Source organism: Eremomyces bilateralis (assembly GCF_010015585.1).
Source record: "Eremomyces bilateralis CBS 781.70 unplaced genomic scaffold P152scaffold_2, whole genome shotgun sequence".
Lineage (NCBI taxonomy): Eukaryota > Fungi > Ascomycota > Dothideomycetes > Eremomycetales > Eremomycetaceae > Eremomyces > Eremomyces bilateralis.
The window spans coordinates 1,775,276-1,800,282 of record NW_022985068.1 but is presented as its reverse complement, the minus strand read 5'-3'; the positions used below and the strand labels follow the sequence as shown (position 1 = coordinate 1,800,282).

The window sequence follows — 25,007 nt, the reverse complement described above, 5'->3', positions numbered from 1 at the left end:
TCGAAAACTTGAGGTTGGGTGATACGGTTCCCGTTTCCCAAGGCCCTTCGTATTGTTCCAGTTCATATTGGTTCTTGATGTCGGCTTCATCCGGGCGGCTGTTTCCGCATCGTGTTCCTTTGAAGGACAGGAAAAGTCGGAGATTCGTCAAGCCAGCGCAAAAACGTCATTCGTGCAATAAGATGACGGGAATCGCGTGGGCGTGAGCCGTGAGCCGTGAGCTGTGAAGCCAAGAGCGCAAAACCGATTACCGAATCCCTCTAATGACGATCGGTTTCGGGGGAGTGAAGAACCCACAAATATCCCCATAATCTAGCTCTAGCTGCAGAATTCAAAACCACACAGACTCTGCAATCTGCAGTTGCATGGACGCCAATGGTTGCGGGTTGCTAGTCCACGGTGTGAGATGATGAGAAACGATCAGTCAGACGAGACATTAGGCATTATATTCAATTTGCCGATTGATGCCGAAGTGGGCAGGAGTTCTGACAGTTGAGTGCCACGACTACTTCGTAATCCTTACGATAACCCAAGTACCTGTACTCCGTCGGTTGGGTCATTTAGGTTTGGCGATTTAGCAATGTACGAAATTGAAAGTAGATTACGGAAGTATTTTGGATGAGATCTGAAACATAATCAAGCATTTTGTGAAACGACTAGGCGGGACCGCGGGAGTGACGAACCGCCTCCCCTGTGATGCTGGATTGCTGGTGAATGGTGATAGAGTGGAACGTGGAGGGGACAAAGGTCAAAGGAACGTCTTACAACTTACAAGTTACAGGAATAATTCCTCCGGAAATGGGGTGGGTACAGAGACATTTGCGTACTCTCGACCGCAGTTACCCCCTTACTGCACATAATGCCGCATGCGTAAGGGAACAAGTAGTCAAGTGAGCACATCATACACGTCCTATTCCCGTAATTCACCCTTGTCTAAGTTAGCCATGTTCCATCCCCTAATAAACCCTTCCATACGGAGTACTTCATCAATATGGACGGAACATCTGGTGCCAACCTTTCCTTCTGGTGTCAATCTTCACTCGTTCTGATTGTATCCTGGTCCACATCCCAAGATAAGAACCCTTCCATTGGTTCCAAAGCAGAGGCATCGCTGGATGTATCCACTGCTTAGGAAGCCCTTTAAGCCCCTTGATAGTTAGGTCCCGCTAAGTGGCGCTCTCCCATTTTCCCGGCGTCACTTCAACAATTCTGTACTGTTTGATCGTCCTAAGCATTTAGATCAGACCTCGACGCACAAAAAGCATTGGCTGGCCCTTTGGTTTCCCTCGCATCTCTCGTTCTCATTCTACTGGAGATCTGTCTTATTCTAGTCGATCATGTTGTCACCGGATGCCTAACAGCGCGATTCCACCGCCAGTCTGCACGCTGCACCCTCACTGTTCAGCTATGCGGGTTCTCCAATCCTGATTCGGTGAAACATCTACCTCAGCCCGCCTTGAATTCGCCGCAAACGACCATCTCGTTGGCTGTCATCGACTGTGCCGCGCCTTCGGACGACTCGGTGAACCAAAAGTGGTTTTTTTCGCGGGTTCTTTCGTGGATTGATTCATCATCCGCGTCGGGTCCAGCACTCCGCACGGAATCAACTTTCTATGGTTGGGGTGTTGATATTTCCAGAGATCTTCGCTGCTTCACGATAGTCTACCTAGACATATCCCCCATCCCTTCTTTGACTCCTCCGAATCCTCAATCACCGTAGTCAACCTGCTTCGATAGCTCCGTAGCCACGATGTTAACCTTTCGGAGAGCGCTGATCATCGCGGCGGCGGTCCTCACCCTTTTCTACCTCCTCCGGAATACCCAGGCCGAAAAGCAAATCCAGACCGCAGATATGCTTCCAAAACCCGGACCAGTTATCCCGCTGCAAAACAACGATAATCCATCCCCCGACACGGCCGAACAACACACCCTCTCAACAAACTCACCGAAAGGCCAGAAGGACCCTTCTCGACGACACCGAAAACCGCAAACCCAAATCTCACTTCAAGACCTGAGGGTTAAGCCTCTCAAGGAGCAACTCGCATACAACTTCCCCTATGACCCCGAGTCGAAGTTCCCGGCATATATCTGGCAGACATGGAAGTACACGCCGGCCTCGGGCAAGTTTGATCCTACATTCCGGGAACCAGAGGCGTCGTGGACCTTGCTACATCCTCGCTTCGTTCATGAAGTCATCACCGATTCAGTTGCGGTGCAACTGATCAAGCATCTCTATTCTGCCACGCCCGAAGTGGTCGAAGCGTATAAAGCCCTCCCTTTCCCGGTGCTCAAAGCCGACTTTTTCCGGTACTTGATCTTGCTGGCGCGGGGGGGAATCTATTCGGACATCGATACGCAGGCGCTCCAGTCCGCTACCGAATGGGTGCCACCGGATGTTCCCCGTTCAAGTTACGGCATGGTCATCGGGATTGAAGCGGATCCCGATCGCCCGGATTGGGCGGACTGGTACTCGCGAAGAATTCAATTCTGCCAGTGGACCATCCAAGCCAAACCGGGCCATCCCATCCTCCGAGCCATTGTGACCAACATCACCGAGGAGACCCTCAAGCGAAAAGATCAGGGGACCCTTCCTAAGGACCATGAGTCGGTGGTCGAATACACCGGACCGGCTATTTGGACCGACATCATCTTCAAGTTCTTCAACGATCCGGAGTACTTTGACATGAATAGCGGCAATGGGAACATTACCTGGCGTCAATTTACCGGCATCACGAGCGCGAAGAAGGTCGGCGACGTGGTTGTTCTACCGATCACCAGCTTCAGCCCTGGCGTGAAGACGATGGGCGCGGGAGAAGACGACGACCCAATGGCGTTTGTTAAGCACAACTTTGAAGGTGAGTGAGCGATTATTGCGTGGTCCTAGCCCAATTATACCCTCCTTTCTATGCATTGCACTGCCGATCTAGCAATGCAAACCGATTGGGTGCCCGACTCTCGGGTTTGGGTTTCATATTCGGTGGGACTGGAACCAAGCCGCGTCGCCCCGATTGCGGTTCTCTGCATGATCCATATCAAACACAAACTAACCATCGCTGCAGGGACATGGAAGCCGGCGAACTTGCGGCATATTGGCGAAACATATTGAACGGGTCATTTGAAGCCACCCGATCGTATCTTGCACAAGGAGGCATTGCGGATTTATCCCTGCTTTCATGATGTCTACGACTCTGGCTCTACTCGATACCCATATCTCTCGATGGCTTCTTTTTAGCCTTCTTCCTCCACAGCAACCAACTTCTAACTTGAGTATCCGTTCAGTGGAGTGAACCTAAATAGATGGAGACGGCGTACCACTGAGCGTTCTTCGAATATCGAAAATGACGATTCATGAGACCATCGGCAGCGAATCCGGTGGACCAAATAGAGGGATCTTTTTCCGGTGTTGGTATGTTCCTTGATATCTGGTTCGATTTTGCATAGATCATTCGTTTCCTTGTCAACAGAGTTCGTTGGCTTCAGAAGCCTTTTGCTTCTTTTAGTCTGGCTTCGTTGGATTTTACGGTGTCTGCTTGTTCAAGCGCTGAACTCGCGGCTGCAGCAAGGATTATTGACCATCACTAAAGACGCTCTCGGATTTCACACCGAGGGACGCCTAGGCTGATATGGATGGGGAATGTTTTGTTTCTTCTATTGTAATATACATGAAAGTCTTCAATGATGAGAGGCCATTTGAATGGAGTCGGGAGACCAGATGAGTCGTGACAATAGTTGTTGAGATGCGTAACCTTTGTAATCGCTTCCATGCGCCGCCATATAATCGAACTCTTAGTCTTATAGCATCCCCTTTCTCCACGCCTTCGTCGCCAACCTGTCAATTTCCGCCACGTCCACCACTCCTCTCACCCCCTCATCCCCAATCGCCTCCACCACCGCATCCCCCACCGCTTCCACCCTCAACGGCTTCTCCCCCCCCGCCCCAATCAACCACGACAACCGTCTCCCCATCGCGCTATTCACCATACTCCCCACCATCCCGGCCGCCGCGATCGGCAACGTGAACGACCGACTCGAATCGAACATGAACGACGGCCGGATGAAGATCTCGCGCATCGACGGGAACTCGGCGGCGATGGTCGCCTCGGCGTCGCGTTTCGTTGAGAGGTAGCGGGATGGGAGGAAGGGGGCGCCGGCAGTGGCGGAGATGTAGACGAAGGCGGTGGTGGAGTTGGCGGCATGGGCTTCGCGCGCGAGGGTGATTGCTGGAATGGGAGGACTGGTCAGCACCGTGAGGCTTGGGGATGGAGAGGATGTTATCACGTACCGGAGTCTCGATTCATAAGCTCATATGTCAACTGCCCATCCTCCTCCTGCGGCTTCAGCACCTCCCCTTCCTTCCGGGTCAGCGGATTCTGACTCCCCCGCTTCGTGGCGCTGAACGCCCTCTGGAGCCCGCGGATCGGGGACTCTTTCCCTTGGATCACGCCCTTGTAATCCGCCTCAAGCAGGATGCCCATGGAGTGCACCACAGCATCCGCGCCTTTCAAGTGCTCCTTGTAGGAGTCTGGTTGGAGGATGTTCGCGGCGGTCCAGGTTACGGATTTGGACCATTTGGGAGCGGTGGAGGAGGAGGAGACGGCCGACCATGAGGGTTCGCCCGAGCGGCTAATCGTGGGATGTTAGAGGCAGTTTGATCTTGAAATTGACGAGCATATATACCCAATCGATGTCACGTCCCATCCCCGTTGCGCAGCAGCTCTGCAAATACGGGTCCCTAGACATATGTTAGCTCGAAAACACCAGGTGAAGCCGGAGTGCAACTTGCCTAAAAAGCCATTGCCTCCGCACACGACGATTTTCCTTTTCACGGCGGCCGTAGCCATGATGGTATCGCCTCAAGGGTACTCTATACAAGTGTGATAGCAATTGCGCATCTTTCACGTCCGACGAAGCTGAAGGAGCAATTCAACAGCTCGTCGTTAAGTTCGTGTCGTCATACCAATTGTCAGATCCCAGCACATCGAGACCCTGACAACCACCTTACGCATCTACAATTCTAGATTCTAGATTCTTCATTCGAACAACTTCCACAACCCGCGCAAGGTGTGAATACCTCACTGATTAACCCCAAACACATTTCTGCATCGTCAAATTTGTGCCACGAGAAACTAGAAAGCCGCTTTATTGACCTGCAGCCCCAACTCCACCATGGCCGGCCCTCCGAATCGACGTGTCAAGGTATGTGTACCTATCCGAGTCCTGGCTTTAAATGTGCTTACACCATCTAGGGCAAAAGAATAACACGGAAATTCAGTATGGCTCCTGAAATACCACTACCACTGCGAACACTGCTAACGTTGTGAAGTCATCGGCTCCGAAGCATGGCCTCTCACCCCCGAAAACCGGCCGCCTGGCATCCCCGAAGACCACACCACCGGCTGGAAAGTCTACGTCAGGAACTTGGAGGGCGGGCCGAACATCAATGTCTGGCTGAAGAAAGTGCAGTTTAAACTGTTTCACACGTACACGCCAGCGCTACGAAGTCCGTCTTTATATCCCTTTCTGGCCTTCACGTTGATCGACTAACATCCGGTAGCTGCGGAGCAGGAACCGTTCGAAGTCACGGAAACCGGCTGGGGCGGCTTCCAGGTCGACATCCGCCTCCATTTCCAACCCGTCACCAGCGAGAAGGCCCAGTGGCGCTTCCACTACCTGCAACTCGAACCCTACGGCTCCGACGCCGATAAAGCGCAGCAGAAGGCCCGCGGTCGCGTTGTCTCCGAGTCGGTCGAGATCCTCGAATTCAACGAGCCGAGCGAGCCGCTCTGGGAGGCGCTGACGTCGGACTCGCAGTGGGACTACCTCAACCCGGCGAAGGGCGGGGGAAAAGGCAAGGCGAAAGGACGTGGCCAGATGAGCGTGGCGAATATGCCGGTCATCGGGCTGGGGACGTCGGAGCTGGCGGACAAGTCGACGCCGTCGAACCCGTACTCGAAGGAGATGGAGGATAAGTATATTCGGTCGTTCGAGACGGCGGGGGCGGAGGTGGAGAGGCTGCTGCAGGAAGAGAACGAGCGGTTGAAGAAGAATGAGGAGAGGATTCAGGAGTTGACGGAGAGTGGGGATTTTGTTCCGTCGAAGAAGAAATGATGGACGTCTATCAGGTGTCGATGACTGTCGACTTCTCTTGCGCAAACAGGGCCTCCACTCGGCCTTTCCATAATGATATTCGATGGCGCTTCCTCCAACACCCATCCCCTCATAACGACCTCACCCCAGACATTATCCTCCCCGACAGCTCGAGTTCACAGCACCTTATTCTTCGCGAAGATCATCATATCAGAGAGCACTTGGCACTTCCATCCCGAACAGTTACACACCCGTTTCCCTCCCTGTCAATCTTATCACCGGGTCATTCTATACGGTTGTATCGTTATCCACGGCGACTTTCACCCGTCCGAACATGCCTCGCAAACGACAACCATCGACCCAACCCCGTGCCTCCCAAGCGCAACGAAAGGCAATCAAAAGGCACCAGAGGCTCAACATCCTACTCACCACCGAGAACGCCCGCCTACAAGCCCAAGCGGACTCGAACTTACAGGAACTCTCGACCCTCCGCGAGCTCAAGGCGTCCTTCGAGCAAGCGATCACTTGCACCGCCCAAACCGTCGCGCAGATCCTCAACTACTGCGCCGAGCAATGGGTCATGATGGACGAGGAGAAGCAGATACAGGCGGCAACGATCCGGGCACTCGAGGCGGACGGACAATGGCGGCGGCTGATGACGGAGTACGCGCAGCATAGGATCGGGGCGGAGACGAAAGTGTTGCGCGGGGTGCTGGATGGGTCGGGGTTTAAGTTGATTCCGGCGGAGAGGGTGGTGCAGGTGTTGGAGGAGGTAGGGGTGATTCTTGCGGATGAGAAGAGGGAGGAGGGTAGGGAGATGGAGGAGGAGTGATTGATGGAGTGCTTCTTGGGATGTGCAATAGACGAATATTGATAGGGGTTGCTATTGACCTCGAGAAGAATGCGTACATGTACTATAATGAGGCATTCTCTAGGCACATACCCCACTCACATTCACTTCCTATTCATATAACTATCATTGTCTCGCATGCTTCTTTTGTTGACTCTCTTCATCTCCAGTTTTATAATCAATCATGATAAATAATCATCCATGCAGCTCGATCAGTACACTAAATACCAAGCCACGTGAACCCGCGTCTATAATCCAGTTCGCTTCCAAAATTCCCCCAGCGACAACGAATCAGCGATTTTCTCTGCGGCCGTTGCAGCATGCATGCAGCAGTCTCCCTCCAGCCACAAAGGATTTTTCACCGGTGGCACATCCTATTCGCTGTCACGTAGGGCATTAACTGCAGCTACTCGGTCGCGACTTTGTCGACGTGTCCTTTCACCTTTGTTTACATCGGGTGCAGGCCGTTGTTAGGGTGCTAGACTGCTGATCGTGGTGCTGATCGTGGTGCTGATCGTTGGGAGGAAGAGGGGATGTTTTTGTTTGGGAGAAAGCAGGAGAGGGAGGATACATGATCTGAAGCAGCGCTAGCATTGGGAAGGGTGACGACGGTGTCGGTTAAACGGTTTAAAGGAAGCCAATTCCCCGTTGCCCATGATGATGCTCTGTACTTATTAGTTCATCTTATTAGTTCATCCTCGCACCGTCCTACAGTGTCGACTGATATTGGACGCACAGGACATCATTCGAGAAACTGCCCACGCCGCCATCCTCCCCTGTCCGGACTCGAGAACACTGGTGATTCCCAGCACATCCGGCAATTTTACACGAACTCTGGGCGTTGAACGGGTTTGGTGCCACTGCAACCAATGCTTGCTGCGAGGCTTCATCTGGAGAATCTTGTTGGATGAACGTGAGGGTCGTTGGGGTCGAGTCCTGGAGTCCTTGTGCCTGGGATTCCAAACTGTGGAAGCCCAGCGGCTGGCCCCGAATTCCCCCATCCCCCCGAACCAGCCGTGTGTCCAGCAATTCGTCGGGATTCGCGCTCATTCGCAGGATTTGGCAAAGCAATTGACGGCAAATTGGCACGCTAACCCTCCACGCGCCCCAACTGGAGTGCTGCCCGTGCGAGGAGGGATTGAGGGAGAGAGGTGTCCAACTGTCCATTCATCCTTGCGACTTCGACCCCCAGCAACCAACAACGCCAAAAAAACATCATCCTGCATCAACTCCAATCCCGATATTCCCCTCCTAATAATTCCTTTTGCCCTCCGTTTTTTTACCAAAAGTCCCATGCAAATAGATCTGATCGCTTCTTCAATCGTGGATTCCGAAATCCAGCATCCGCCGAGATCTTTCCCCCGAAACAACTCGACCATCATAACACCCTGCACTGTTTACGAATTATCACGGACACACGACCACGACACACCTCACCACGTAACCACCAACACAGCTCGAACAAGTAGTCCTCCAGCTCCTTGATTCCTGCAAACTCCCACTCCGAAACTGGCGTCGACTCTTCCACCGCCCTCATGCCTTGGCCTCCTGGCGACCATCGTCCGATTATCTCCTCCCTGTCCCGTAGAGGCCACTCCTCCATCTCGAAGCGACAATAAATCGCCGCCTCCACGAGCCCCGATCCCCCGTGACGACGCTCGCCGCAGGCACCACACCCCCCGGCGGCAGCTCCAATGTCACAGAACCACGGAGGAGCCCCGCCGCCTCCTCCCCCGCCGCCCCATGGCTCGAACCCGAAGACTACGCGCGGCGGCTTCGACAAGTCAGCATTCGACAAGGCGGGACTGGATCCGGAGCACTCGCAATTTCTGATCGTGGAGAAGGGCGGTGGCGTCATCTACCTGCCCTCGTTGTACGTGCATCGGAACTCGTTCTTAGCCGGCGCATTTTCCATGCTGCTGGTCATCGTCATTTGCTCCATCGTCGCGCCCGTCGCGTGGGTGTGGATCAAGTCGGTGACGGAAAGCGGTGGCGGCATGTCGGTGTTCATGCTCGTGGGCATTGTCGGGATCGGTGCCTGGGCACTCGGGAAGACATCCGCGGAAGGCGGTGGTTCTTCATCAAAGCCTGGACCGACGGGCGATTCGGGCGGTCCCCCAAATGCTGGGCCGAGTTGGAATTCTGGACACACCGGCCCTGATCCGAACGCACACTCATCACCTCCACCTCCACCGAATCCCGAGCCGCATTCTCCACCGCCACCGAAACCACAACCCCAACCCAAGCCTCGACACACCGCCAACGACGGCCCCTCCGCCTGGGAGCGCGCCAAAGCCCAAATGAAAGCGCAAGCGGAAGAAAAGAAGCGCCGGGACGAGAAAGAAGCCGCCGAGAAGGCGGCGAAGCTGGCCGAAGACAAGGTGAAGTGGGAGTCGCGGATGAAGGAGGCAAAGGAGCGCGTGGAAAGGGAGCGGAAGGAGAGAGAGCGCGTGGAGAAGGATGCGAAGGAGAAGGCGGAGCGGGAAGCGCGAGCGAAGGCGACGAGGGAGGCGAGGGAGAAGATCGAGCGAGAGGCGCGGGAGAAGGTGGAGCGGGAGGTGAAGGCGAAGGTTGAGAGAGAGGCGAAGGAGAAAGCAGAGAGGGAGGCGAGGGAGAAGGCTTCGAGACCGGTGTACGGAGTCGGAGAGCGGACGAATATCTACGGTCGTCCAGTCGGCTCGAAGGTGTCCTCCGCGCCGACCGGCCAGGAAAATCAGTACTCCTACCGTCCCTACGACCAGCCCAAACGACCCGCCAAGCAAGCCTCCGCGTCCTCCTTCTACTCCGACGCGTCCTCCTATTTCGGTTCGGAGACCACTGCCACGACGCCGCCCCCCCGACCCAGCGGGCCGTTCGTGACCAACGACGAGAAGAAGATCGTGCTGAAGGCCGTGTACCAGTTCGGTGACTCGTTCCCGCGCAAGCCGAAGGCGCAACTGCAGGCGGGTATGGTGCCGGTCACGGACGGGTTGGTGCTGCGGATGGATCTGGAGGGGCTGTTTCTCGACGATGAGGTGCGGCAGGTGCAGGAGCGGGAGTGGGATGTGAAGTTGTGGACGATGAAGTCCATCGAGGTAAGTTTCTCCCATTTCCACCCATAACAAGTCAACAATGCATATCCCATGCTCTTAACCTCCGTTCCGACCTAACCCCCATCCAGAGCGCCGAAGTCCCTCCCTACGCCATCATCCGCGTCACCACCAAGGACGCCGACAACACCCGCTACATCTTCATCCTCTCGGAAACCGAGTACTGGAAAGTCGGCAAGAGCCTCGCGCGCCTGAAATCCGGCGCCACCATCCAGCGACTGAGCGTCAACAACATGGACGGCAAAGACGCGAAGAAACTGCTGATGTCCCTCGGATGGCAGCCGCAGAACGTGTAGGGAACGGATCCCCGGCTACAGGCATTTCGAGATTCGCGATGCGAGGTGATGATTGACGGCCGAAGAGGAGAGAGGAAGTGTGGGAGCATGAGGAATGTGTCGTATCCGGTCGGGTGACAAACACATTCCGCCGTCATCGTCGACGACGTCTAGTCGCGGAGGATACGAACACCACCCGACCGAAACCAAACTATCACGAAACTCTTCTGCTTTCGCAACTGCTCAAAAATGCCGACCGTTGGATGAGTTCGACGCTGCGCGAGGGTGGGTGCACGAGGTTGCATCGATTCATATCGACATGTCTATTTCCATTTCCCACAATCCATCGAGTACCGTCGAACCGTGAAACACGATGGGTTTGATTTTCCCATCCACTTTCACATCATCACAGCATGCATCAGCGATTGGAGTTCTTTCCTTTTCACCGACGACTACTACTACCCCCCCAGGTTGATTTTGAGCCGTTTTTTGTATTGGTTTCATTGTTTGGCTTTCTTTTTTTTATTTTATCTTCGGACCTTGTCAATTTGGCATATAGGACGATGCTGTTGGATGTACATAAACTGATGACGGGCGAGCGAGCGAACTGGATGACGAGATACCTCATTGTTGTTTACCAATTAGAGATGTTGGGACTGTTTCTGGTCAATCTTCTCTCCAGAAGTTGAGCGTGCATGAGTGATATGGACATCAAACATATTGTCTATGTAAGAATGTTTTGAGTTTGTTAAACTGTCCCGTTGAGTGGTTCTCAATAATTACTACTAGTCATGATCCTTTGCCCATATTACACCATGTGTAGGCCAAATCCCATCCGTAAAGGTATCCTGTGAATGCATTACATCCGTGCCATTGGTATAGGTGCTTGAAAAATGAAAACATTCTCAATCCCGTGCGGACAAATTGCAATAGGATTTTGGGCGCTCCGATTTCTAAAATGTGGTTCTATGGGATCCTCTAAGTGATTCTCCCGGTGTATCGGGAAATGCCCGAAGGGAGTGTTTCTCCAATCATTCCTCGCTGGTGCTTTCAGAACACTTTGATCTAGACAAGCAACGGATCTCCCCACCAGGAAGGTACGCCAGAGAAGCAATCTTTTAGATTGTGTAACGGAATCCATCATTCTCGCCCTCAATAGCGGTTCCTTCACGATCCGCCCGTCGGTTCTCAAAACGTAGGCGGATGGTCAACCCGCAGACAATTACAATGTTCATGAGTGCACAAGCCATGCACGCCCACAGCCCCGGGTGATAATGAGGGACGTCCTGGGATCTGGAACGGTCAGGTCAGCAACTACAACATTGGAACAAAAAGTCAAGGGACGCACCTGAAAACAACCGCGCCAGCGATTCCTCCAATCCCGCCCATTCCAATGATCGTGGCAGAGCAGAACGATCGTTTCCATTGACCCCGGATGTTGTTCGCTTGATATGTAATCGACGCACTTCCGTTCGAGGTGGCTCCAGCGGTAAGGGGAAACATGCCAGCGTACCGGACCCAAGGATTCTTCGTCCACCCCAACATGGACAGGCCAATGATACAAAGAACCATATTGAAGATAATAGGTCCAGCCCGTTGCTTGTACTTGTCGCCGTACCATCCATTGACGTAATTGATGATGGCGCCGAATGCAAAAGGCGGAGCAATCAGTAAGTTCGAGGCAGCAACGGAGAAATTCAGGGTGTTGCGAAGGATGAGTGGACCGAAGAGCGCGATCGAATACAGGATCGTCGTCGTGCCGAAATAAATCAAACCGTAGCACCAGATCTTAATGTCCAGGCCTGCCGCGAAGAATTTCTTGAGGGAGAACGGCTCGATGTGCACGTCTCCTCGGTCGTCTTTGACTTTTTTGATGAGCCAATCGCGCTCAGTCGGGGTCAGGAATTTGGAATTGTCTGGCACCTCATCCGGGAAGGAGATCAGAAAGATAAATCCGAGGAAGGCAATGACGCAAGTAATCTGGGGACTTGGTCAGCCGGTGTCCAAGAATATCTCCGATATCACACTTACTATTCCTTCCATGATCAGGATCCAACGCCAGCCACTTACGCCTCCAAGACCGTCCATCTGTATCAGGCCATAGGAAAGAATGCCAGACAGGCCCTGTGCTACGGATCCCAAGATAAAGAAGAGCGCATACCGCTTGCCCACCTCGTAACGTTCGTACCATCTACAGTCGCCGTTAGCAAATATGCTGCCCTACGTCGACAGCAGAAAACGCACGTAGAAAGTAGATAGACATATCCCGAGAAGGACCCAGCCTCCAAGGCACCCAGGATAGCGCGAATACCCGCCATGGTGTTCCACGTCGTTACAAACCCCATGCCGATCACCACTGACCCCCAGAGGAGAGTGCTTGTGGAGAGGAAAACACGAGGGCCAATCTTGCGGATCAAGAACGCCGCTAGGGGTTGGAATGCGATGTAAGGGAAGAACAAGGTTAATGAAATGATGTTGTAACGGTAGCCGGTCAAATTTAGCTCTTTATTCATGCTGGGAAACGTCAGTCGGAATCTTCTTGAAGGTGAGGATGCCCAATTACCCACTAACGTTCGCTTGTCCCATATTCGTTCGGTCGAGCAACGAGATCATGTACATGGCACCCAGCATAATGACCAGACGGACATCAATCTTTCGAATAACACGTCTCTGCTGCTTTGGGGACAGCTCCGATTGAGCTTCCGTTGAAGAGACCGAATCGTCAACATCCACACCGAACTCCGCACTCTTCTCATGTAAATTTGCCATGGCGAACGGCACAATCGGCTTAGGAATATCCTCCTGAGCAGACAGTGACCCAACGACTTGAAAAGGAAACGCAAGGTAGCGAAGATTGCCGATGATTCAACGACCTGCGTGTACTGAAGGCGAAAAGAGAGCTGAGGACTTATCAGCGGAAACGGGCTCAATATACAGGTAAGAGTAGCGACAGACACTAACACTTGTTCATCAACGCGTATCTCTTTCACATCCACCTTCACCACGCAGGGTACATCCACAATTGCGGGATTTCGGTCCCAGCACGGATATGCCGCTATGTATCCATTGGCCAATTGTTTCTAGGATTATCTGAGAAAGGTCGAGCCGCAAATCAACTTCGCCAATCCGAGCAGTCCCTACAGTATCAAGCGATGAGGAACGGTCCATTTGCCGCCAAGAGGGTGTAGTCCTTGCAGGTTGGAAAGCCAACGACACAAGATAAACTTGGCAACCATGAGATCCATGCGGCTGGTAAAACGGTGGAGTTCGGATGGGTCATTCCCTTGGTCAATGACTCGAGGGTCAAACTACAGGCCACGGGCCGCTCCTCTTCCTCTGGGGTACCAAAGTTCCATTCGCCCTCAGAAGGTTTCTCGACCTCATGTCTTAATCACCCCCGAATCACTGCCCGGCAATCCTGTCGAACCAAAATGCAATGTATGTTCAATGTTGACGTGCTCAGCGAGTGTCGATCGTTGACGAGGTGCGTCCTTCCTCCGCCCAAAACGGTATCGAAGAATGGAGATATGAACCGGCGTCAGCTGGGAATCCAGAACGGGAACAGTTGGTCGCCTCTAGTGCGCTATACGTGCAGCCCCCCTCTAGAAGTACACAAAGGTGCAAGCTGTAAGAGTTAGGACAGGGACTAAGGCCTTGGTCACTTGCCCGGAGGGGGAAATAATCATCTATGCTTTGCTTGTCCTCGGCTCCTAGCCACGTTTTCCAATCGTTAGTCTCTGGGGCATTTTCGACGAAATCCTGACCACCTGCAATTGCAGGCTGGGCACAGCATTTCAACAGGGGCAAATAGCTAATGCAGGATTGCAGAGGAAGCCTCTTCGTCTGCATAGGAATTAGAGACAATACTTTCCGTAGCCCGCTATTGCTGAGAATGTGGGATTTATTGACTTGGGCGGCGACGCGGCTCGTTTGCCGCTGCGATCGCGTCGTAAACGGGGAAGTACTCCGTACGGAATACTTGGTTGTGACCTGCAGCTTGGAAGTTCTCGACTGAATTTCGATGCAAAGATCTGGCAGCCGAAGCTCCGCTCTCGCCACTTCTGACAGTACAGCGATGCAAGTCAGCGCTATCGGATTACATGGCGTGTGGTTGGATTTTGCTTCGATATGCAAAGCTGGAACAAGCGCAGATGTTGGTATCCTGATTCCTGGCGCTCCAAGTACCGTTCTCCACCATGGCGGTTCCGCCGGGGTTGGGAATTGTGCGCATGCGCCCAGACCGTCGGGATCCCGGCTCTCCTTCTCCGGTTATCCCACTTCAGAATACGGGACGATGCGAACCGCATGTTGTGAATCGCGGAATTGAAATTCCTAAGTCATCGTGAAGAGCAGGGCGGATAACCGAATGCGAGCATCGATATTCGATGGTCGTAGGGAAGTATATGTCGCTAGGATAGTTAACCATCCAACAAAATCGATGATGCATGTGAAACGGCCCCGCTATGAAGAATATAATCGGACCACCTGATTTACAGGCCTGAGATTCGGGGAAGAATGTCTAACTTTCAAGTTCTGGAAGTAACAATCAGGCCATATCAGTCGTGGACTTGGCGCCTGGCTCACTACTGGAGTCGCCACCAGGCATTAGTGTAGTCGCATCCAAGGACACATATTTCTGTTGAGGTCGGAACAGTTTCCAAAGTCCACCGACGAATAAACGGACAGAGTTGGACCAAGATGGTTTGGTCTGCTGTGATCGGTCGTGATGCCGGATCCCAACTATTGCTAAAGCGGCGAATGCGTAGGTTACAACCGCCATTAAGGCGGTGGTGATGTAGAAAGAGCGCTGGTTTCGGGACGCATCTTCGTGGTCGAAGAGATGCATGCCGAAGATTGCCTGGAACGGTCAGACCGTCGTCAGGATGCACGGGATGAACTTACCGCAACAAAGCCCAAGGGTAGATAAAATATAGTGGCAAAGGTAAATACAAGAATGTATTGATTGAGAGTGGAAGCCCTTGTGGCTTCGAGAAGTTGAGTTGTGCTCATTAACTGGAAGTAAGTGTCAGATGGCCACTACTCTCCGGGGCATGCAAGAGGCAAGCAACACTATGCTGGTCCTCGACGTTTGTAACAGCCTTGAGACGTACAAAGAGAAATGCGGAGGACTTACACCATCCCTTAGGCTTTTGACATCCTCCTCCATTTGTGTCACTCTTGCAAGAAGCGGTTCAGCAGCAGTTTTGGCATCCTCGATGTCCTTTTCCCAGAATGCGTCTATGTCGCCTGCGTGCTCACCTTCTGGAAACTCCGTCGGGAAGAAGGCGGTAATGGTTCCCGTATACTGGATTTTCAGATCCGCTAGATTTTTGGGGACCTCCTGGATCCAGACTTTACAAACACGCAGGGTCTGCAGAACAGCGAAGTACGACTCAGCCATGGTCAAGGACCTGTCGAACATTAGTTTGCGTCGATCCTCGGGATTCAGCGCGCTGTGTATCTGCGGTTGTTAGCGCCAATTCGACCCGAAGAGCTTGGAGGGTGGCAATACCCCAAAATCCAACATCGTGTCCATCGCATCGAGGAATAACCCCCACTCCATTGCCCAATAGAAGTGTGCTATATGCAGCATTGCGAGAAACATGGCGATACCGGTTTGAGCACCTGGGACCTTGAAGCCTAGGCTCTTTATCTTCGCGAGCGCATCCGATTCGTCTACATAGGTGCAAATCCGGAAGTCGTCCAGTAAAGTGATCGCATACAAGGGACGGTTAGAGAGGGTGGTATTGAGCAACACCGCAAGACGAGCCTCCGTCAACTCGAACTTCTTCCCCCCCAAAGGCGAAGGTATGCTCCCCTCGAAGCGATTGAAATAGATACAGCTGGAGCTGATCCCACCTTGTGCCATTGTTGGAAGGTATACCGGCGGTAATCCGTCCCGAGAAAGCAGTCGGAGATGAAACTGCAACGAAACGTGTTTGCTTCCCTGCTCAGGAGACCGCCATCCGCTGTTATATATGTAGAAAGGCTGCCATGCACCAAAATACATTTGCAGAAAGAAGGCGGCAGGGTGATCGTCAGGATCAAAATCTCGTCCCACTTGTCCCAGGGCATGGAGGGTTTGGTAGATCTGGCAGACCAAGAGAATAATCGACCTCATCGTGAGCATCGCTCGACTCTACTAAGATACCTGCCGAAGTTAGCAAAATGTTAGTTCTTCAACAGTATCGTCCGTCATAGGCACCAAATTCTCCCATATGATTCGTGTAAGTCTCGAATCCAAGGCGAATCCTAGACAAATCTAAGTATATGTTGCCTTGAACACGACTCATAAGCCATACCTCAGGTCCTGTGAAATTCACCTTCCCTACTAGTGTTGGACGGCTGGCCTCGTCATAATCAAAGAAAGAGAGGCTTGCAGCCTCGAAGTCTCCAGAAACTTTCCAGTGGACGGGACTGCTAGGTTGTTCTTGAGGTCCGAGGATATCAGACATGGTTTTCCTCCACGCCAATCCAAACAGATTGAGAAGGATCTCGGCTCTCTTCTCGACGTCTTGACCCGACCAGAGGACTGGACTCAAAACAAATTGTCCATTTTCGGCTCTAGCATAATGGCAGGGTTCGCCAAGGAGTGTTGGTCTCTGGCTCGCTCCGCCGTTTTTCAGACTCAGTATGCTCACTGGGAATTCCAATATATGCTCATTGTCCAGGAAGAGTGTGAGTTCAACTTTGGCGAAACCGCGTCCCCTTTTGTTTCTGGTAGATATTAGGGCCGAAAACCTCTTTAGGAGGAACTCGAGGCGAGTCTTGGGCGGGAGACGGCTCCCAGCGAACGCAAGCCTTGCTTGTGTGTCGTCCTGATTAGGTTCGATCGGGTCTTTAGATGCCATGACAGAGAAAGATGGTTGACAGCACCTCGTTCAGTGAAACTGACTTGTTCATGGAATAGCATTAATAGAAACTGGGCACGGGAAAGTAACGACTCAGAACCCGATAATAGAAATGATTCTTAAATAAAGCAACGTATATGTAGTTGGTCAAGATGAGGCTGTATCCGTCTATAGGAAATGCCACCTACCTCCTATACAGTACAATACTGTACATAGCACTTCCAGTCTGATTCGTGGATCTGTTGCTGCATAAATGCATGCAGTGCACATGTCCGGCCAGCAAGTACAAATATCAGTTTGTTCAGATGAACCCAATGTTTGAGTTAACGCGTGGCGCAACGATGCAAACTGGCAATGATCCAAGCGATGATCAATACATGTATACTAGAGTATCGACCACGATATATCCTCGATGTTGTTACTTGTTAAGATGCGAAGAACGGGTCAGCGGGAGGACTCTTGGTGGAGGATTGAGGAGGCTTTATGCCTCAGGCGCCAAGGCAAATATACCCACGTGATGGTATAGGTCCCACCTTTTGAGTTCCCACTTCCCCGAACCTCGGACACAGCGATGAACGTAATTCGTTCTCTGTCTCCGATTCAATTTCGTGGTGGCGCACAGCATCAGCAAGGCACGGAGGAATCCTTCTACAGGTTCAGCGGACAGGCCACGAGGGCTCGCATGTCACAACCGGGACACATGGCACCCTACCAGTAGATCCCAAAGCAAGTAAGCAACGGGACTGAAAACCCTGGGCAGACGCGATTCAACCTCTCCAGTGATCCAGTCTCGTCTCCGGTCTCCAGTGTCCACTAGATCGGAGTGCCAGGGCGGAATAAGCAACTTCCTAATAAATTTTGGTGTGCAGCTCGGGCTTTAGCGTAGATAAGTAGCTGGCGATCCGGATGAATCGCGGAGTGAAAGTGGGATCCCTCGGTCCTCCTGGAGGCTAGAATTGCGCTCGGATATTCTTCTTTGGAGGGGCATCTTGAATGTTAAGAAACTTGAGATGGTCTAAAGCCTGGAAGATACAAACTTACACGAAAAGGTCATGCAGAGATTCCTGCTAAGTGCTACTTGATCATCGGGCATCATCCGCGTATCGGTGGTAAGGGCAGATGACCCGCGGGCGAGACACATGCATGTGGTTAACAGCCGTGGGGTCGCATGTCAGAGGACTGTCGTAATCAGTGCCGCAAGGGGAAGCAAGGTGGAAGAGAGACGAGAATCCAAAGGATTATTATTAGAGCCTTGTTAGCCAGATTATTCTAGCGATCAAGCGGTAATAGAGAGTCGGTGACCTAGACTCTCTCTGATCCTGTCTCTCGTGTTCCTGTTATCGAGCAACCCCGCTTTCTGATTGGGGGCGGCACGGCGTATGTCCGCGCCAACTCCGACTCTCCTCCACCACCACCACCACCACCCACTTTGTTCACCAGTGAGACGGAGGGGTACCAATCCACCACCCTTTGCCTTCTGTGTGGCCCATTTTGGATCCATCGGAATCCTCCTACGATTCCTTTTTTCCCATCCTCCAATTCCTATCTTCCCTAACTATCGTCCTCAGTTTCCTGCGCTTGGAACCCAGCAATCTTCATATCATGTCGTGACGGTATGGTGCCATGTACCGAATCATTTCGGGATCCCCCCTCCCAGCCTCGAGCGGATGATGAATGCTGATCATACCCTCTACCGACAGACTTGGCCAATTGCCAGATGGGCACACCTCATGGTTAAATGACCCCTTCTATTCCCTTATCTCTGCTGTGCATCGAGACTTTCGCGTTCGATCCCCTCTATCGCCATAGACTGGTCCCTAGAAGTTATACATTCCGTTCTTACCAGCCTTTTAACTGCCGACGTTCGGCAGCTGAACCCTGGGCCGACCATTGAAGAAGACAATCGGACCACAGCTCAGGGAGCTCGATTACACGAGCTGGAATCTCTCTTTACAATGGATATCACTACCGACTCGATCGACGCCGTGATCCACGGCTTCCCCGATGCGACATCGACCCAACACGCATCTCCGACCTCTCCCTCTCCTCCTGCAATGTCCTCTTCGCCTACTCTGGCTCAGACGACGCCAATCGACATTCCTCAGAAACTCACCGGCCGAAAACGACTCCTCAACAAACTTCAACGGATCTCGTCGTCACCGTCCCTTGCCAAGTTGGGCCGCTCCTCCACCACCAGCTATCGTCCCGGTGGTCGAGGCTCCATGTCATGCGTATCGCTCTCATCTGCGGGCTCTCCCTATGAATATAGTTATGGAAGTCCGACCTCGCCGATAAGCGCAGGGTATTCGACAGCACCAACATCGGCCGATAGCTCACCGGGAGGTGATGACTACCTCAATTGCAAGAATCGACTCGTCTCCGGCGCACTGGATGGCCCCGCATCTGTTGCTGTCCCAGTTGAACTTCGCGTACCCGCCTCTGGACGCATATCTCCCATTGCAACGGAACAGATCCCGGAAACGGATGAAGACAACATCAGTGTGCCGCTCGACCAACCCATCGCTGACGTCAAACCGATCCCGGAGTCCTGGAGAAGACCAAACTTCAACTTCTGGTTAGATCTGCCCCCTGAGCTACGAACCCACATCCTCTCCTTCCTCGAGCCCAAGGAGCTGGTTCGAGTGTCATCGGTCTCGCCACTCTTCCAAGAGTTATGCCTAGATGGTCAGCTATGGGGTTCTTTGGACTGTTCGTCCTATTACCGCGACATCCCTGCGTCCGCCCTCTGTAAAATCATCGGAACGGCTGGTCCTTTCGTGCGTAACTTGAACCTTCGTGGATGCGTCCAACTCCGCGATGCGTGGATTCTGGAAGATCTCCCTTCGAAATGCTGCAATCTGGAGCAATTCTCACTGGAAGGATGTCGGATCGATCGAAGCAGTATCCACAACTTTCTGTTATCGAACTCGCGACTGGTAACCCTCAATCTGTCGGGGCTGGCAGGGGCGACAAATTTCGCCATGAAGATCGTTGCCGCCCATTGCCCGAAGTTAGAGGCGTTGAATGTGAGCTGGTGCAACAACATCGACACTAGAGGACTGAGGCGGGTGGTACAGGCGTGTAGTCAACTCAAGGACCTTCGTGCCGGTGAAGTGCGTGGATTTGACGATGTCGAATTCATGGACGACCTATTCCGCCGCAACACGCTCGAGCGTCTCGTGCTCATGAACTGCGACAGCCTGACAGACGACGCTTTGAAGGCCCTCATGGAAGGAATTGAACCCGAAATCGACTGCCTAACCGGTCGAGCCATTGTCCCTCCGCGCAACTTGAAGCATTTGGACCTGACCAGATGTAGAGGCATCACCAATGACGGCATCAGTTCCCTCGCTCACCATGTCCCGTACTTGGAAGGTCTCCAGTTGAGCCGCAACGCAACCTTGACCGACGCTGCTATCAAGGATCTGCTGCTCTCCATCCAGTCCCTCACCCATCTCGACCTCGAGGAGCTCGATCAGCTCACCAACGACACCCTCAAGACCATGTCCCGCAGCCCGTTCGCCCGCCACCTCACCCACCTCAGCATCAGCTACTGCGAACACCTCGGCGACGCCGGCATGCTCTCGCTCCTCAAAGTCGCCACCAACCTCGAGAGCCTCGACGTCGACAACACCCGCGTGAGCGACCTCGTACTGATCGAAGCCGCCTCGCTCATCCGCGACCGCAACCGCGACCGCCTGTCCCGCGTCGCCGCCACCGTCGCCCTCAACGGCGACGCACCATCACAGGACAAGGGGAAGTGCAAGGCGCAGACCGTCGCGCCCAAGGTGGGGCTCCGCATCGTCGCATTCGACTGCGCCAACGTGACCTGGACGGGCGTCCGCGAGGTCCTCAACCGCAATGCCGAAGCCCTCCAAATGGGCCTCACGGCCGCCACGACCCTCTCAAACTGCACCTACAGCACTCCCTCACTTACATCCCCCGAATCGCCATCCGCACCCAACCCCGACATCCTCTCCCTCAAAGTCTTCTATACCTACCAACCCACCGTGACCGAGCACACCCGGCGCATCCTCGCCTCCAACCTCGACGGCGCGCGCCGCCTGGAGCGCAAGTGGGCGGACTGGATGATGATGAACGAAGAGGCGGGGACGGGGGGCGGGCGACGGCGGCGGCGGCGCGCACGGGAGGCGATGCGGGGGTGGGAGGAGGAGGAGGGGGGTATGGGCGCGGGGTTGGATGGGGAGGGAGGGGTGGTGGGGAATGGGGTGGGGAGGAGAAGGAGGGCGAGGAGTGGGCCGGGGTGTGTGGTGATGTGATTACCAACAGATTTTCTCCGTGTGGTTCCATCTCGTCGATTTCCATTTTCCAGTCATTGTGGTCGTTCTTCGTGGTCCTCGGTTGCATTTCCAACGGTGCGAGATACAAATCGGTGCATCGCGGCCGCCGCGGCCGCGGCGGACGGACGGACGGACGGGGCCCTTTTCCTGCTTTTGTGCTGGTTTTCATTTCCTGCGATTTCGTTTGGAGGGGTTTTGGTCGGGTGGGGACGGTTCGGAGGGATATTTATAAATCAGATTGATGCACGCACGATCCCGACGGGGTGAGACCGGACCGGATCCATTTGGGTTCTTCTGGCGATCGTGCCAGGTGGACGGACTTTGTCACTCGTTTTCCACGCAACGGACGGCGTCGCATGAGGTGCATCTCACTCTTCCCTGTAGTTATTCATCCCGTATCTATAGACTCGGAATTATCGATTGACCCCTAACATAAAAACACTGGCTCCTCCGATTTCCGCGGTGGATCGCGGCCGATCGCCTGGTGCTTGTGCCTGGTTCCACGACCGTGCGATCGGGGGCATTGCGCGTCGTCTCACGGCGTCGGCGCGTGGCATGTAAGTGGGTCTCGGTAGCGATGGTAGACGACGTCGTGTACGACGTGAGAAAAGATAAATTTGTAACGATTGATCGTGCGGACGAATGCGGAGGCGATGCTGATAATCGAACCACTCACTGGGTCGGGACCCGATGAGCTGCGATAGACAAATAGATTTGCTTATCACGAAAGATGCAAGGCGGGTAGACAGAAAAAGTTGTGGTATTTTTACTACTTCACCGCCTCTCTTCTGCTCAACCCTAATATCTAGACACGAAGCAGATATTCCATCGTGGCTAAAGAGAACTATCCGACCGGATGGGGATAAATCGACACCCTCCATCCCACACGCACCCGCCGCTGTGTTTCGACAACCTCCATTAAGTTCGCTGGTGTCAATGAGAGGCAGCCCGACTCCGGGCAAAATTATAAGGACTCGAAGGAAGGTGACGCCCGTTTTCTGGGGAACTAGGTGTCTGGATTGGCCGCGAGCCAACCGAAGACAGGACGAAACGAATAACCACAGGAAAAAATAAAATCGTCGATAGCCGGCAAAGAACCCTGATTGATAAAACGATCCCTCGCAATGCCCCGGTGTGCTGGGATTTAGACAGCACATGCTCCTCGTAAAACTGATCATGCTCGACTCGGTCAAGGCAGCTCCGCGTTTACGAGGCCAGAAGCGCAATGGCGGCAACCACGACGGCGAAGACGCTCCCCTTGACCATCTTGTCTGACGAGGCACCGCTGTTCCCACCGGCGCTGCTCCCTCCCTGAGAGAAGCCCGTGGAGCCGCCGCTGCCGGTTCCACTGCTGCCGCTGCTGTCACCAGATTGGGTGTTGCCAGACGGGTCGCTGTTCGTGGAACCGGAGCCTCCGCTAGAGTCCTCACCGCTTCGCTCGCCAGCACCGACGACACCGGGAACGGTTTCGGCAGAGAGGCTCGGGGTGGAGGATGGCGACGAGCCGGAAGCACTGGCGTTGGGATCGAAGTCGGGGTTTTCACCGCTAGCGTAGAGGGATTTGAGGACGACTACCTTGTCGACCATCTGGACGGTGTTGTTGGTGGCGGCTTCGTCGGTGTAGATGTAGGCCTTGCTTCCTTGGATTTGGGCTCCTGACGGGGGATCGTAGCACTCGACATTGACCGACTTGACCATGGCGTAGTAGTATCCGTTCTGCATCAGCGGGCTGTTCCAGTCGACGAGGCCACCGGACCACTTGATGGTGCCTTCGCCGTTGGAGGGAAGACCGGCTGGCCAAAGGGAAAGCATCACTCGGGATGGGGTTTGGGGGTAATCAAAGCGGTTGGAAGTGCTGTTCCACGTGTCCTGGCGCTTCAGCGTGCGGAGAATTTTGCCATCGACGATCCAGTCGAGGTGATCGGGCTGCCAGTCGATGGTGTACGTATGAACGTTCTCCACGGTATTCGTCACAGTCAGGTTCTTGCCGTTGTTATCTGTCATAGCGTCAGCCAATGCCCAAGCATCTCGGAGCGACCGAAGACATACAGTTCGTCACACCCTGGGAATAGAAGTTGGATTGCGCATGATCCAAGTCCACGCCAACGAATTCGAAGTCGATTTCATCCTTCACATCGGACATCATGATGAATGCCGTCACAACACCAGCGCCTTGACTGGTCGTCATTGTCGCGGAAATCTTGCCGTACCAGACATACTTGGTCGTCGCCATGAGCGTGCCGACCGTGTCCGGCGCCATGGTCAACAGTATAGAATCACCGTACGCGGCCGGGTTGCCGCTCGACACCCAGTTTGCCTTCGACGGGTCTCCTAGATACTTTGAGATGGATGCGACATCGCTCAACGACTTAAACTGGTAGTCGGCGCTCTTGCAAGCGGGGTTCGGAACGCATGCTTCCATGCTATGGGAGAAGAGAGGATCGCAGCCACCGAGGCAGTATGCGCCGACACCGCACTGTCCGTATTCTAGCTGTTAAGTCAGAGATGGTCCCACGACGATGGGATTTGGAGCGAAGACGTACGAGAACAACATGGAGCTGACTCAGGGCAAGGGCTTCCTGGGCCGCATTTCGGGATGTCGGCCAAAACCGAGGTGGTGAGCAATGCGACCGAAGCCACGGTTGCCGCGAGGACGGAGCGCATTGTGAAGGTCCAGCGATGGTCTGAAGGAGAAGTGGATAGATGTTCAAATGGAGTTGAACGAGGAAAAGGCGATGGCCGTGTCACGCGATGTGATTGCAGCAGCGGGTCGCCAAAGGTCCAAGAGGGGAGGCTCGATGAAGGTTAAAGGTAACTTCCAAGTTCAATGCTGCGAAGTCACAGCACTGTGCACCGGTGAAAGGGGCAGGACAGGCTACCGGGAGTCCGTAATAGCAGAGGTAATATGCTGGAGATTGACCGAAATCCGGACTCGAAGCAGCGCCACAGGGGTTAATCTCGGCGACGTGACACGCTGGAAATACGGCAAATGTCAAGGCAGCGATGGCACCCAAAAGCGAAGGACGGGGAGGAACGAATGAAGGAGGATAATTATGCACAGATAAGAATATTACAATACAGCAGCGAATGCAACGAATGGTCCTCAGATGGAGGAGAGGAAGCCGGAAGCGGAATGTTCAGGATGGAGATGGAGGAATGAGGAGAGAGGAGCGAGAGGTTGAAGAGGAGAGAGGAGAGGAGAGCGGCAGGAAAAGAGGAGACTCACGGGCCAGTCAGCACTCAGCACTCCCCATAGTAGGAGACAGGAGTGGCTTTTCTCGTTTGAGACGGAGGAAGGTGCCGACAGGGATAATTACTGAATGCAGTTTAGCATGGACAGCCCAAGGCTGGCTGGGCCGTTCGGCGGATTTCTGTCCTAGTCTCCCTGTCATCATCCTCCACAATGTCCACATCCTGCTGACCGACTTGCTAATCCCAAATTGAGGCCTGGTCGCAATCTATACATAAGGAAGCGAGGATTGGAATATTCATTGAATGTCGGATTCACATCATGCATGGTTGTATGTTCACGTCAGTTCGGTAAGGAGGATGCG

The 25,007-nt window shown here is 53.6% G+C and overlaps 11 protein-coding genes across 11 annotated transcripts; 5 read left to right on the top strand and 6 right to left on the bottom strand.

Annotated features, from left to right (window-relative positions):
- Positions 1-1,441: 1,441 nt before the first annotated feature.
- On the top strand, positions 1,442-3,422 carry P152DRAFT_131100 (uncharacterized protein). The gene is made up of 2 exons (XM_033673775.1): positions 1,442-2,855; positions 3,060-3,422. Exons 1-2 carry the CDS (start codon positions 1,751-1,753, stop codon positions 3,104-3,106), a joined length of 1,152 nt encoding a protein of 383 aa, XP_033538284.1. The 5' UTR covers positions 1,442-1,750; the 3' UTR covers positions 3,107-3,422.
- A 207-nt stretch (positions 3,423-3,629) lies between these two features.
- On the bottom strand, positions 3,630-4,951 carry P152DRAFT_428920 (NAD dependent epimerase/dehydratase family protein-like protein). The gene is made up of 4 exons (XM_033677350.1): positions 4,784-4,951; positions 4,678-4,732; positions 4,283-4,623; positions 3,630-4,220 (listed from the first exon to the last, which is right to left on the bottom strand). Exons 1-4 carry the CDS (start codon positions 4,839-4,841, stop codon positions 3,793-3,795), a joined length of 882 nt encoding a protein of 293 aa, XP_033538283.1. The 5' UTR covers positions 4,842-4,951; the 3' UTR covers positions 3,630-3,792.
- Positions 4,952-5,166: 215 nt separating this feature from the next.
- P152DRAFT_464130 (yeats-domain-containing protein) lies at positions 5,167-6,108 on the top strand (the record flags this gene model as incomplete). Its single annotated transcript, XM_033680543.1, has 3 exons — positions 5,167-5,200; positions 5,324-5,500; positions 5,555-6,108. 3 exons carry the CDS (start codon positions 5,167-5,169, stop codon positions 6,106-6,108), a joined length of 765 nt encoding a protein of 254 aa, XP_033538282.1.
- A 313-nt stretch (positions 6,109-6,421) lies between these two features.
- Positions 6,422-6,980, top strand: P152DRAFT_479153 (uncharacterized protein; the record flags this gene model as incomplete). The annotated part of the gene is made up of 1 exon (XM_033681696.1): positions 6,422-6,980. One exon carries the CDS (start codon positions 6,422-6,424, stop codon positions 6,917-6,919), a length of 498 nt encoding a protein of 165 aa, XP_033538281.1. The 3' UTR covers positions 6,920-6,980.
- A 511-nt stretch (positions 6,981-7,491) lies between these two features.
- P152DRAFT_131263 (uncharacterized protein) lies at positions 7,492-8,368 on the bottom strand. Its single transcript, XM_033673778.1, has one exon. It carries the CDS (start codon positions 8,102-8,104, stop codon positions 7,646-7,648), a length of 459 nt encoding a protein of 152 aa, XP_033538280.1. The 5' UTR covers positions 8,105-8,368; the 3' UTR covers positions 7,492-7,645.
- On the top strand, positions 8,369-10,518 carry P152DRAFT_131136 (uncharacterized protein). Its single transcript, XM_033673776.1, has 2 exons — positions 8,369-10,011; positions 10,098-10,518. Exons 1-2 carry the CDS (start codon positions 8,632-8,634, stop codon positions 10,320-10,322), a joined length of 1,605 nt encoding a protein of 534 aa, XP_033538279.1. The 5' UTR covers positions 8,369-8,631; the 3' UTR covers positions 10,323-10,518.
- Positions 10,519-11,204: 686 nt separating this feature from the next.
- P152DRAFT_131242 (MFS general substrate transporter) lies at positions 11,205-13,442 on the bottom strand. The gene is made up of 6 exons (XM_033673777.1): positions 13,257-13,442; positions 12,865-13,201; positions 12,546-12,815; positions 12,333-12,492; positions 11,650-12,281; positions 11,205-11,594 (listed from the first exon to the last, which is right to left on the bottom strand). The coding sequence occupies exons 2-6, from the start codon at positions 13,068-13,070 to the stop codon at positions 11,420-11,422; spliced, it is 1,443 nt and encodes a 480-aa protein (XP_033538278.1). The 5' UTR covers positions 13,071-13,201; positions 13,257-13,442; the 3' UTR covers positions 11,205-11,419.
- A 1,285-nt stretch (positions 13,443-14,727) lies between these two features.
- Positions 14,728-16,758, bottom strand: P152DRAFT_131315 (uncharacterized protein). The gene is made up of 5 exons (XM_033673779.1): positions 16,604-16,758; positions 15,814-16,452; positions 15,436-15,762; positions 15,204-15,314; positions 14,728-15,159 (listed from the first exon to the last, which is right to left on the bottom strand). Exons 2-5 carry the CDS (start codon positions 16,429-16,431, stop codon positions 14,848-14,850), a joined length of 1,368 nt encoding a protein of 455 aa, XP_033538277.1. The 5' UTR covers positions 16,432-16,452; positions 16,604-16,758; the 3' UTR covers positions 14,728-14,847.
- On the bottom strand, positions 16,465-17,631 carry P152DRAFT_454879 (uncharacterized protein). Its single transcript, XM_033678672.1, has 2 exons — positions 16,604-17,631; positions 16,465-16,553 (listed from the first exon to the last, which is right to left on the bottom strand). Exons 1-2 carry the CDS (start codon positions 17,150-17,152, stop codon positions 16,497-16,499), a joined length of 606 nt encoding a protein of 201 aa, XP_033538276.1. The 5' UTR covers positions 17,153-17,631; the 3' UTR covers positions 16,465-16,496.
- Positions 17,632-19,206: 1,575 nt separating this feature from the next.
- Positions 19,207-21,432, top strand: P152DRAFT_428911 (RNI-like protein; the record flags this gene model as incomplete). The annotated part of the gene is made up of 2 exons (XM_033677349.1): positions 19,207-20,859; positions 20,920-21,432. 2 exons carry the CDS (start codon positions 19,207-19,209, stop codon positions 21,430-21,432), a joined length of 2,166 nt encoding a protein of 721 aa, XP_033538275.1.
- Positions 21,433-22,665: 1,233 nt separating this feature from the next.
- On the bottom strand, positions 22,666-24,099 carry P152DRAFT_381702 (uncharacterized protein; the record flags this gene model as incomplete). The annotated part of the gene is made up of 3 exons (XM_033675738.1): positions 22,666-23,450; positions 23,503-23,940; positions 23,997-24,099. Coding segments are annotated over 3 exons (1,326 nt in total), but the record flags the coding sequence as incomplete, so codon positions are not given.
- Between the last annotated feature and the right edge of the window lie 908 nt (positions 24,100-25,007).